Source organism: Aotus nancymaae, unplaced genomic scaffold (genome assembly GCF_030222135.1).
Source record: "Aotus nancymaae isolate 86718 unplaced genomic scaffold, 86718_ANA_hifiasm-v0.15.2.pri h1tg000049l, whole genome shotgun sequence".
Classification (NCBI taxonomy): domain Eukaryota; kingdom Metazoa; phylum Chordata; class Mammalia; order Primates; family Aotidae; genus Aotus; species Aotus nancymaae.
In genome coordinates this window covers 327376-339021 of record NW_026988463.1, presented here as the reverse complement: position 1 = coordinate 339021, position 11646 = coordinate 327376, and the positions used below count along the sequence as shown (strand labels likewise).

The 11646-nt window shown below is 51.9% G+C and overlaps 1 protein-coding gene and 1 non-coding gene across 3 annotated transcripts in view; both read left to right on the top strand.

The window, feature by feature from the left end:
- The first annotated feature begins 371 nt into the window (after window positions 1-371).
- Window positions 372-11646, top strand: part of AXIN1 (axin 1) — a 54419-nt gene continuing 43144 nt past the window's right edge. For both annotated transcript variants that reach the window (XM_012468699.2, XM_012468698.2), the window contains exon 1: window positions 372-1353. In XM_012468699.2, coding sequence (XP_012324122.1) covers window positions 476-1353 — 878 coding nt within the window. In that variant the 5' untranslated portion in view covers window positions 372-475. The remainder of the gene's footprint in view (window positions 1354-11646) is intronic.
- On the top strand, window positions 6011-6118 carry LOC135269189 (U6 spliceosomal RNA). The gene has a single exon (XR_010337482.1). It is a non-coding gene; the product is annotated as a U6 spliceosomal RNA (small nuclear RNA).

Below are 11646 nucleotides of genomic sequence, written 5' to 3'. Positions count from 1 at the left end.
CCAGCCCTCACTCAGGTTCATGCACATAGTCAGGACTAGAAGCAGCTTTCCTTCCCCCTCACTCAGCTCTGCAGCTGAGGGGAGAGGTTCTCAGACTGCCAGCCTCTGTGTCGTGTGTGCAGGGACACGTGTGAGGAGTGGTATTCCCGTGTCCAGGGCATTCCCTTCTTAGCGTGAGAGGCATTCCAGTAGTTGTAAACGTTGCCAGAAATTGCTTTAATGTAGAACAATGCTTGTAGCCAAAATACACCTTGACTGAAAATTTCAACTGAGTTTCTTGCTTTGAGTTTGAGTGGGAGGGCGTCGTCACGAGTCTTGTCTTGAGAAAAGCTCTGGCCGTGTTTCATGGCGCCACCTTTCCTAATCCTTGTCCTCTTAATGGTTTCAACAGGGCAGATTGATTGACTTTGGAGCTGTTAAGTACTGATGTGTTAGGGTGCAGCGCTCATTGTGCATTGACGCACAGAGTCCCAAAATGAATGTCCAGGAGCAGGGTTTCCCCTTGGACCTTGGAGCAAGTTTCACCGAAGATGCTCCCCGACCCCCAGTGCCTGGTGAGGAGGGAGAACTGGTGTCCACAGACCCGAGGCCCGCCAGCTACAGTTTCTGCTCCGGGAAAGGTGTTGGCATTAAAGGTGAGACTTCGACCGCCACTCCGAGGCGCTCGGATCTGGACCTGGGGTATGAGCCTGAGGGCAGTGCCTCCCCTACCCCGCCGTACCTGAAGTGGGCTGAGTCACTGCACTCCCTGCTGGATGATCAAGATGGGATAAGCCTGTTCAGGACTTTCCTGAAGCAGGAGGGCTGTGCTGACTTGCTGGACTTCTGGTTTGCCTGCACTGGCTTCAGGAAGCTGGAGCCCTGTGACTCGAATGAGGAGAAGAGGCTGAAGCTGGCCAGAGCCATCTACCGAAAGTACATCCTTGATAACAATGGCATCGTGTCCCGGCAGACCAAGCCGGCCACCAGGAGCTTCATAAAGGGCTGCATCATGAAGCAGCTGATCGATCCTGCCATGTTTGACCAGGCCCAGACAGAAATCCAGGCCACTATGGAGGAAAACACCTACCCCTCCTTCCTTAAGTCTGATATTTATTTGGAATATACGAGGACAGGCTCAGAGAGCCCGAAGGTCTGTAGTGACCAGAGCTCTGGGTCAGGGACAGGGAAGGGCATATCTGGATACCTGCCGACTTTAAACGAAGATGAGGAATGGAAATGTGACCAGGACGTGGACGAGGACGATGGCAGAGACACTGCTCCTCCTGGAAGACTCCCTCAGAAGCTGCTCCTGGAGACAGCTGCCCCGAGGTCCTCCTCCAGTCGACGGTACAGCGAAGGCAGAGAGTTCAGGTGAGTCCGACGCCAGGCGTCTGCTTTCTGTACTCGCCTCCAGGAGCTGGAGAACAAGCCAGGGAAAGGTGCTATTGACGGGGCTTTAACCCACGCTGGATGTCCTGCTGCTGTTGCGGTTGGATTTTGTTTTTTTTTTCTTATTCGTGATAATTTTGCTTTTGTCATTAGATACTTTTTAAACGTGTAATGTTGAGAATACTTCTATTGAGAACAGACTAAAATACATGACTTTGTGAGTCATTAGGAACATCAGAATTCTTAGAAGTCATAACGACGTTTAAGCTTCACCTTTCAGTGGTAAAATCTGTACTCTCTTAAATAGGTGGTGGATCTATCTGGTAGACATGATCCTGTGGGCTTAATAAAGGGAGGAGTGGATGTTTCAGGGTGTCGGTACTTGGAGACCTGGATAATTGCTTTTTTTTTTTTTGAGACGGACTTTCGCTCTTGTCACCCAGGCTGGAGTGCGATGATGCAATCTGTGCTCAGTGCAGCCTCCACCTCCCAGGTTCAAGCGATTCTCCTGCCTCAGTCTCCCGAGTAGCTGGGATTATAGGTATGTGCCACCACGCCTGGCTAATTTTGTATTTTTGGTAGACACCGAGTTTCTCCATGTTGGTCAGGCTGGTCTCAAACTCCCGTCCTCCGGTGATCTGCCCGCCTCTGCCTCCCAAAGTGTTAGGATTACAGGCGTGAGCCACCGTGCCTGGCAGGATTATTGCTTTTATAATGATCTAAGCTTCTTCCTGGAGGCTGCGAAATAGTGGGGAGGAAGTTTAGGTGTGGGGAGTGGCCAGAGTGCTTTGAAAACTTCCTGTGGCTATGGTGGGCATTCCGAGATTGGGCTTTTTTTCTTGCCAACACAGTCTGTTGGTGCTGTGGTGTAGTCCACACAGCCTGGGCCCTGAGGCAATCCTCGCAGGTGTCTGGGGTGCGTGTGCCGCCGGGGAGGGAGCAGAGTGGTGCTCAGCCTTGGACCCTTTTCTTCCTTCTTCCTTCCCTGTGATCCCTGCGTGGTTCCTGGAGGTGTATTTGGCTTTCGGACTGGCACCTGTTGTGCTTGTGAGCAGAGAGCATGTGTTTCCCACTCTTTCTGTGGAGCTGGTCACTGGAGGCTCCAGCCTGTGTAACTTTGAAAGCCTGGAATCCACATGACCCCTGCTGATTTAATCAAGACTCCGAAAACACATCCCATGTGCTGGGACTCTCCCGTGGAGTTATTAAAACTCAAATCAGTCTTTCAAGCTTACTGTGATGCAGAAATCGGCTACTTGCTCATAAACACAGGATTAAACATTTCTGAGTGATACGATTTAAGATGGACTGTCAGCCGGGTGTGGTGGCTCACACCTGTAATCCCAGCACTTTGGGAGGCCGAGGCGGGCTGATAACCTGAGGTCTGGAGTTCTAGACCAGCCTGGCAGCATAGAGAAACCCCATATCTACAAAAATACAACATTAGCCGGGTGTGGTGATGTACGCCTGTAATTCGAACTACTCGGGAGGCTGAGGCAGGAGAATCGCTTGAACCCAGGAGGCGGAGGTTGGGGTGAGCCGAGACCGTGCCATTGCACTCCAGCCTGGGCAACAGAAGCAAAACTCCATCTCAAAAAAAAAAAAAAAAAAAAAAAAAAAGATGGTCTGTCTAGGTTCATGTTTTTTTTCCTTTTGTTCATTGTCTTTAGCCAAGTGCTGTTTTATTTATTCTTTTTTTTTTTTTTTTTTTTTGAGATGAAGTTTTGTTCTTTTGCTCAGGCTGGAGTGCAGTGGTGTGATTTTGGCTCACCAAAACCTCCGCCGTCCAGTTTCTAGCGATTCTCCTGCCTCACCCTCCCAGGTAGCTGGGATTACAGGCACGCGCCACCACGCCAGGCTAATTTTTGTGTTTTTAGTAGAGATGGGGTTTCACCATGTTGACCAGGATGGTTTCCAACTCCTGACCTTGTGATCTGCCTGCCTTGGCCCCCCAAAGTGCTGGGATTACAGGCATGAGCCACTGCCCGCTGGCCAGCCAAGTGCTGTTTATTTAGCAAGCATTTTAGGAAATGAAGTCTTACTCTGTCACCCAGGCTCAAGTGCAGTGGTGCAGTCACGACCTACTGCAACCTCTTCCTCCTGGGTTTAAGTGATTCTCCTGCTTCAGCCTACCAAGTAGCTGAGATTATGGGTGCCTGTCACTACTACGCCTGGCTAATTTTTGTATTTTTAGTAGAGACGGGGTTTTGCAATCTTGGCCAGGCTGGTCTCAAGCTCTTGGGCTCAAGTGATCTGCCTGTGTTAGCCTCGCAAAGTGCTGGGATTACAGGTGTGAGCCACTGCACCCAGCTTGTTATTTTGTTTGTTTGTTGAGATGGAGTCTTGCTTTGTCACCCCGACTGGAGTGCAGTGGCATGATCTCAGCTCACTGCAACCTCTGCCTCCTGGGTTCAGGCTATTCTCCTGCCTCAGTCACTGAGTAGCAGGGATTACGGGCATGCGCCACCACGCCTGGCTAATTTTTTGTATTTGTAGTAGTGCAGGGTTTTACCACGTTGGCTGGTCTGTTGTCAAACCAGTCTGGTCTTGGACCTCAAGAGATCCACCTGCCTCAGCCTCCCTGGTAGTTGGAATTACAAGCGTGAGCCACTGTGTCCGACCCCAGCTGGTTATTTTTAAGATGGGACTAAAGTTGAGGGCTGGGCTGCAGGAAAAATAGAAGCTCAGTTCTGATTTCTGCTGTTCAGCAGGAGCAACATGGTGGCTGGTCTTGGGCTCCTGGTTCGTGAGCAGTAGCTTCACCGTCTGTCCTTGATTTGCTGTATTTGTAGCAAGCAACGTTTGTTATGAAATTAATGGAATACATTGGCTTCTCTTGTCGAGTTTTGTGTAGCTGTGTCTACACAGTTTGGGTCCTCACTTGCCTGCTGTGGGGCTGCTGGTGGCCGAGGACCCTGGGGCTCAGGAGTCCTGTCTGCAGTGGGATCCTCTGTGGGAGGTGGCCATGCTGCAGCTTTGTGGTGTGAAGATCTCTGATGCTGGATGGCTGGTTCTCAGCACTGACAGAGCATGTAGTCTAGTGTGTGTTCCTCACGCTTGGACCTTCTGTTTGTCCTGCGAGGTGTGGGGTGAGGGTGCAGCAGGTTGGTTGGAAGTAGTGGAAACCCACCCACCTGGGCTCAAGCCTGAAGGGAGCTGTTGAGACAGCGCCTCAGGTGTGCCTCGGTCAGGGTCTAGCACCTTTGCTTTGTGCCCGCCTGACTGTGCTTGCCTAGCGGCCAGCTTCATAGGCTTTGTGTTGGAGGTGGCTGCTGCAGTGACCTTGGGCTCTGGGTTCCCTTGTTTACAGATGCTTCCTGCAGCTCTGAAGGACAGACCTGCCGTTTCTCTGAGGAGTGGCACCCTGTACCGCTGTGTCCTGTCCATCCCAGCACAGTCAGACGGCGTGGGTGGGGGCTGTGCAGGAGGGCCACTCCTGAAGGAAAGTGGGGTGCTCCAGCCAGGCAGATGGCTACTCCCCAGTGGGGAGCCAGGGCTGGTCCTCCGAAGGAAGGCTGGGGGTAACACGAAAGTCAGAGGGGAGTGGGTGCTGAACAGGCAGCTGGTGAGCACTGCTACCAAAACGACCTGGAGCTTAGGCCTTGCGTGTTAGGGGATGCGTTTCCTGTGGAGAGCAGCTTAACCGTCCTAGGGTGGAATCTGCGTGGAGGAATGGTCGGAAGGGCTGTGTCCATCACGGGAGGGCTGGGCCTTGGATGCTGGCCCCTCTGTCCTGGGGCCTGCTTTGCTGTGCCTTTGCTGCAGTCACTCCTCCCCTGCGGTGAGGCACAGGCTTCCAGGCGTGCGGGCCTGGGTGCGGGTTCTTGTTGGTTCGTGTGTGAGCCGTGTGCTGGTTTCACATACTTGATTTGAGGAAAGTGAGATGTTTTGCTGAGGTCTCTGTCTCAGCCTGGGAAAGAGCTCCATTCCTGGCCCTTGTCTGCGTTTGTTCCACTCACCCACTGTCATTTTGAGCTCCTGGGCCAGGCTTTCATGGGGTTCCTCCCTGGCTCCCCAGTTCTGCCTGTGTGGGAACATTTTCTGCACTTTTGGGTCTTGGTTCTCATTGTCAGTGGAACCTTGAACAGAACTGGCTGGGTCATTTCAGCGGTGTGAATTGGCAGGCAGGTTTTGCTGTTTACTGAGTGGTCAGGCAGGAGGCCTAGGACCTGCGTTCCCTGGCTGGCGGGCTCAGTCTCTGCTCCCCTTCGGGGCTGGCCTTGCACGCCCCTGCCAGGTGTGCTCAGTTAGGCGTGCAGCCCCTCGCTGCTGGCGCCTTCTGTTGACTGCCCTGACCTTCGCGCTGGCTGGGCAGCTTGCTGGGGACAGGGTCCTCCTAGGGATTTTCTTGTATCTTCCCGGGCCAGCCTAGCGAGGCACTTGTTATGGATAGGGCTGGTCCGTGTGACTGTGGTCACAGCAGCAGCAACACGGTGGCTTGTCTTGGGCTCCTGGTTCGTGGAGCTCAGCTGCTCAGGGGACCAGTGGGTCCTTTTCAAGGTGGGCAGCCAGCCCCTGCTGTTGAGGTTCCCACAGGGGTACCTGAGGAGCCGTCTGACCTGCCCATTAGCTTGTTGACTGTTTCTGGTAATGGCCTGAAAGATTAAGAGAATAAATTGTTAAAAAAAAAAGAGAGAGAGTGCTCGCTTCGGCAGCACATATACTAAAAATTGGAAGGATACAGGGAAGATTAGCATGGCCCCTGTGCAAGGATGACACGCAAATTCCTGAAGCGTTCCATATTTTTACACAAGAACAGAAAATCAAACACCGCATGTTCTCACTCATAGGTGTGTGTTGAACAGTGAGAACACATGGATACAGGGAGAGGAGCAACACACACTGGGGTCTGTCGGGGGGGGGGGAATAGGGGAGGGACAGCGGGGGGTGGGGAGTTGGGGAGAGATAGCATGGGGAGAAATGCCAGATATAGGTGAAGGGGAGGAAGGCAGCAAATCACACTGCCATGTGTGTACCTATGCAACAATCTTGCATGTTCTTCACATGTACCCCAAAACCTAAAATGCAATTTTAAAAAATGTATAATATTCTAAAAAAAGAGAGAAAAAGTGCTCAAAATGTGTACAGTTTTCTGTGAAAGACTGATCTTGGGTTTCTGTGTCACTTGGACTTCAGGCGGTGGCGCTGGTGAAGGTGCCGAGTGCAGAGGGGCTGTGTTAGAGGGTGAACTCTGCTTCCCATACAAAGGGGGTGGCCCTGGGTGTGGTCGCCCTCAGGCTCCTCTTGTTAAGGGAACCTCTGCTGTGGTGCAGAGAGGGCAGGGCGTAGGTGCTTGTGAGCCGCACCGCCCCTTGCCCAGCTCCCCTTGCCTGGGTCGGGGCTTTCTAGTCTCCTTTCAGGTATTCACTTCCCCTATTTGAGCAGATCTAAAGAGAAATTTTTTTTTAAGACGGAGTCTTGCTCTGTCACCCAGACTGGAGTGCAGTGGCACGATCTCAGCTCACTGCAGCCTCTGCCTCCCAGGTTCAAGCAGTTTTCTTGCCTCAGCATCCCCAGTAGCTGGGATTACAGGCGCCTGCCACCAGGCCTGGCTAATTTTTTTTGTATTTTTAATAGAGACAGGGTTTCACTCTGTTGGCCAGGCTGGTTTTGAACTCCTGACCTCAAGTGATCCGCCCGCCTCAGCCTCCCAAAGAGCAGGGGTTGCAGGCGTGAGCCACCATGCCCAGCCCAAAGAGAAGTTTCTTTGTAGATGTCCAAGAAAAGTGAATAGAAGAACCATGTTTTCCACCTAAACTTTGTCATGCTCTGAGCATGTTGAGCTCCTGGCTGAGCCTAGGAACCCGGCTTGGCGACTGTTCCACTGGCCTGTGGCTGGGGGGTTATCCTCTGCCAGCCAAGTGACCGTGGAGCCCCTCTGGCTCATCTGTGAAATGGGAACAGTGAAGTAAGGACCTGCTAAGTGGCGGACATTGTGACGGATTCTGTGAGTGCCTCGGAGGCCTCAGCCCCGTGCCCACACACCTCTTACCATGCCCATCTGGGTTACAAATGGTTGCAAAGATAGAGTAGTGAACAACACATTTTGATTTTAATAATTGTATTTCCTTAAAGTGAGGCATATTCGTTCCCTCCCTCAAACCTGCTCCTTTGTATTCTTCTCTCAGAAGTGGCCTCACCACCTGCCAGGCCTGGCATCCTCCAGCTCCTCACACCTGCACTCCCACTGCCTGCACCCCCGTTGCCTCAGGAGTCTCCGCACTGGGTCTCTGCCTCCGTCTGTTCTCCTCCAGCTCCAGAGGGACTGTGATAGATGCCCTCCCTTCTTACAGCACCCAGGGACTTCCTGCTGCACCAGCAGCGAGACCCAGGCTCCTAAGGACACAAACCTGCTCTGCTGGACTCTGTCACCACAGCACTAGCTGTGTCCTGCTTTTTCTTTTTTTGAGATGGAGTTTCACTCTTGTTGCCCAGGCTGGAGTGCAGTGGCGCGATCTCAGCTCACTGCAACCTCTGCCTCCCAGGTTCAAGTGATTCTCCCGTCTCAGCCTACTGAGTAGCTGGTATTATAGGCGCATGCGCCACCACGCCTGGCTAATTTTTTTATTTTTTAGTAGAGACTGAGTTTTGCCATGTTGGCCAGGCTGGTCTTGAACTCCTGACCTCAAGTGATCTGCCCATCTCGGCCTCCCAAAGTGCTGGGATTACAGGTGTGAGCCACCACGCCTGGCCCATCCTGTATTTTTATGCACCTGTCAGTGGGCAAGGACTCCAAACATCTTTTTTCTCTTCCTTAGCCATGTAAAGCTCCACAGTCTCTTGACGGATTTCAGTGGAGTCCTCGGAAGTATCTATAGTTGCCTGTTAGGAGCGAGAGGCCCCTTTGCCTGGGCCGACCTCTGTCCCGAGCTGTGTGGGTGGTTGTGAAAGGAAGGCACTTGCAGGCAGCTAGTGGCAGACGTGCTGATGAGACTCTCCATGGCCTTGGTGCCGGTGCTGACCTGCCGCAGCTGTTTCGGGGAGGGCCTGGGGCACGTGCCATTGTGGGCCCGTGTGGCCCTTCTTGGAACTAAGCTGTACCCATGACTGCTGCCTGGCAGCCCAGCCCATTGTCACATTTTGCACCAGTCAGTGTCACAGATTGGAATTTGATTCACAACTCTTGGTTCCGCTTATCCTTGTAAAATGCGGGCATCATTTGTAGCAGTGTGCCCTGCAGTTACCAGAGGTAGGGGCCAGGCTGGGCCACGGTGGCTGTCAGGGAGGGAGGGCCGCCTGTTGGCCCTTTCTTGGGCCCCTCCACTGCCTACTTGTGTGTATGGAGGGAAGCAGCTTTGCCTCAGTTTCCCCTCTGTTACATCTGTGAAAACGCCCATTTTGTGAGCCAGCCACTCAGGGTCCTCTCAGAACCCTTAACTCCAGAAAGTATTTGGTTTTTCCACTCCTTCAGAGATGGAGACTGGTCACGTGTCTGTTAAAACGCACACAGCTCCCTGATGTTGCAGTGGTGCCAGGGAGCCCCCAGAGACCACATGCCAAGCTGAGTGCACGTACGGCCCAGGCTCCATGCCCTTTCTCCCCCAACAAGGACCCTGGGCCCCGTCTGGAGTTGGACGCTGACTGTGTGGATTGCAACCTTGGACCACAGGCTTCCTTTGTTATCGTTGAGGCGTCTCCTAGCGAGTGGACCTCAGCTCTTGGCTCAGCTGCTGGCTGGGTGGCCGGGCAGGCGCTGTCCTTGCTGCGAGCTGCAGCGTGCAGCTTGGTCCTGGGCCCCTGCTCGTGGCACTCACCATCCTGCCTCATTTGAGGTTCCTCCAGTATTTTTTTGTGGTTTTAACCCACTCTGGATCTTTACCAGCTCACCTGTAGTCTATAGGGTTGGTGTCTGCTCCTAAACAAGTATTTAAAATAACCCTAAGGAGTGCTGCTTGTAATAAAGCCGGCAAATAGAATGGCTTGAACACCCACTGGCACGGCTGGTTGGTTACATAGGCTTTTTTTTCTGTGCAGTTCGATATGTGGGCTTTTGATTTTCTTCTTTCTCTTCTGTATTTTCCAGATTCTTATAACAGCATGTTTATAATTAGAAAGTATATTATGAAAAGAATAATAGCTTTACAAGAAGGTCTGAATTATATGCAGCTTTTTTTTTTGAGATGGAGTCTCTCTCTGTCGCCAGGCTGGAATGCAGTGGTGGGATCTCAGCGCAATGCAACCTCTACCTCTTGGCTTCAAGTGATTCTTCTGCCTCAGCCTCCCGAGTATCTGGGACTACAGGCATGTGCCACCACACCCAGCTAATTCTTTTGTATTTTTAGTAGAGACAGGATTTCACTGTGTTGGCCAGGGTGGTCTCAATCTCTTGACCTTGTGACCCTCCCACTTTGGCCTCCCAAAGTGCTGGGATTATAGGTGTGAGCCACTGCACCTGGCTCAAAAGCACATTTTTCATTTAAAAAAGATACACGTAAATATTTCTTTCTTTCTTTTTTTTTTTTTTTTTTGAGACGGGGTCTTGCTCTGTCACCCAGGCTGGAGTGCAGTGGCGTGATCTCAGCTCATGGCAACCTCCTCCTCCCAGGCTCAAGAGATTCTCCTCCCTCAGCCTCCTCAGTAGGTGGGATTACAGGCGCCCACCACCCCACTCGGCTGCTTTGTGTGTGTGTGCGTGTGTGTGTGTGTGTGTGTGTGTGTATGTGTCGGAGTTTCTCTCTGTTGCCCAGGCTGGAGTGCAATGGCACGATCTTGGCTCACCACAACCTCTGTTTCCTGGGTTCAGGCGATTCTCCTGCTTCACCCTCCCTAGTAGCTGGGACTACAGGGGTGCGCCATTGTACCTGGTCAACGGCACACGTTTATTTCTCATAGTGCTTGTGAATATTCTTCTCACTGTAAAACCTGTTGGATGAAGTATTTTTTCTCTGGCAGACATGTCCCCTGAAGTCTTCTGTATTCCCACTCTGGTTGAAACAGTTAGTTTTTTTTTTTGTTTTTTTTTTTGAGACAGAGTTTCGCTCTTGTTACCCAGGCTGGAGTGCAATGGTGTGATCTCGGCTCACCACAACCTCCGCCTCCTGGGTTCAAGCAATTCCCCTGCCTCAGCCTCCCGAGTAGCTGGGATTACAGGCATGTGCCACCACGCCCAGCTAATTTTTGTATTTTTAGTAGAGATGGGGTTTCACCATGTTGACCAGGATAGTCTCGATCTCCTGACCTTGTGATCCACCCGCCTCGGCCTCCCAAAGTTCTGGGATTACAGGCGTGAGCCACCGCGCCCGACCTTTGAAACAGTTATTCTTTAGGCATCCTGTGGCACTAGGTGCTGTGGAGCTGGTGTGTGTGCTACTGGCATGCTGTGTAACTGGGTGCAGTGGTACTGGTGTGCTGTTATTGGGTGCCGTGTTACTGGGTACTGTGTTATTGATTGGCATGCTGTGGTACTGGGTCTGTGTTATTGGTGTGCCATGATATTGGACGCTGTGTTATTGATGTGCTATGGTACTGGGAGCTGTGTTACTGGTGTGCCATGGTACTGGGAGCTGTGGAATTAGCATATCATGGTGCTGTAGTACTGGGTGCTGTTATTGGTTTACCATAGTACTGGATACTGTGTTATTGGCATATGTGGCACTGGGTGCTGTTATCGGCGTGCTGTTGTACTGGGTGCTGTAGTACTGAGTGCTGTTATTTGTATGCCATGGTACTGGGTGCTGTGTTATTGGTGTGATGTGGTACTGGGTGCTATGTTATTGGCATCCTGTGGTACTGGGTGCTGTGTTACTGGGTGCCATGGTACTGAGTGGTATGTTATTGGTATACTGTGGTCCTGGGTGCTGTGTATTGGCATGCTGTGGTACTGGGTGGTGTGGTACTAGGTTCTGTGGTATTGGGTGCTGTGGTACTGGGTGCTATGTTACTGGGGTGCTGTGGTACTGCGTGCTGTGTTGTTGGTGTGCTGTGATACTGGGTGCTGTGTTATTGCCCTGCTCTGGTACTGGGTGCTGTAGTACTGATTGCTGTGTGTATTGAATGCCACATTACATATTGTATGCCACAGCTGTGTGTATGTATTGTATACCCAGTATGTATTGTATGCCACAGTACTGGGTGCTGTGTTATTGGTGTGATGTGGTACTGGGTGTTACTGGTATGCTGTTGTACTGGGTACTGTGTTTTTGGCATGCTATGATACTGGGTGCTGTGGTATTGGGTGCCATGGTACTGGGTGCTATGCTATTGGCATGCTATGGTACCTGGTGCTGTTACTGGTGTGCTGTGGTACTGGGTGCTGTGTTATTGGGTGCCATAGCA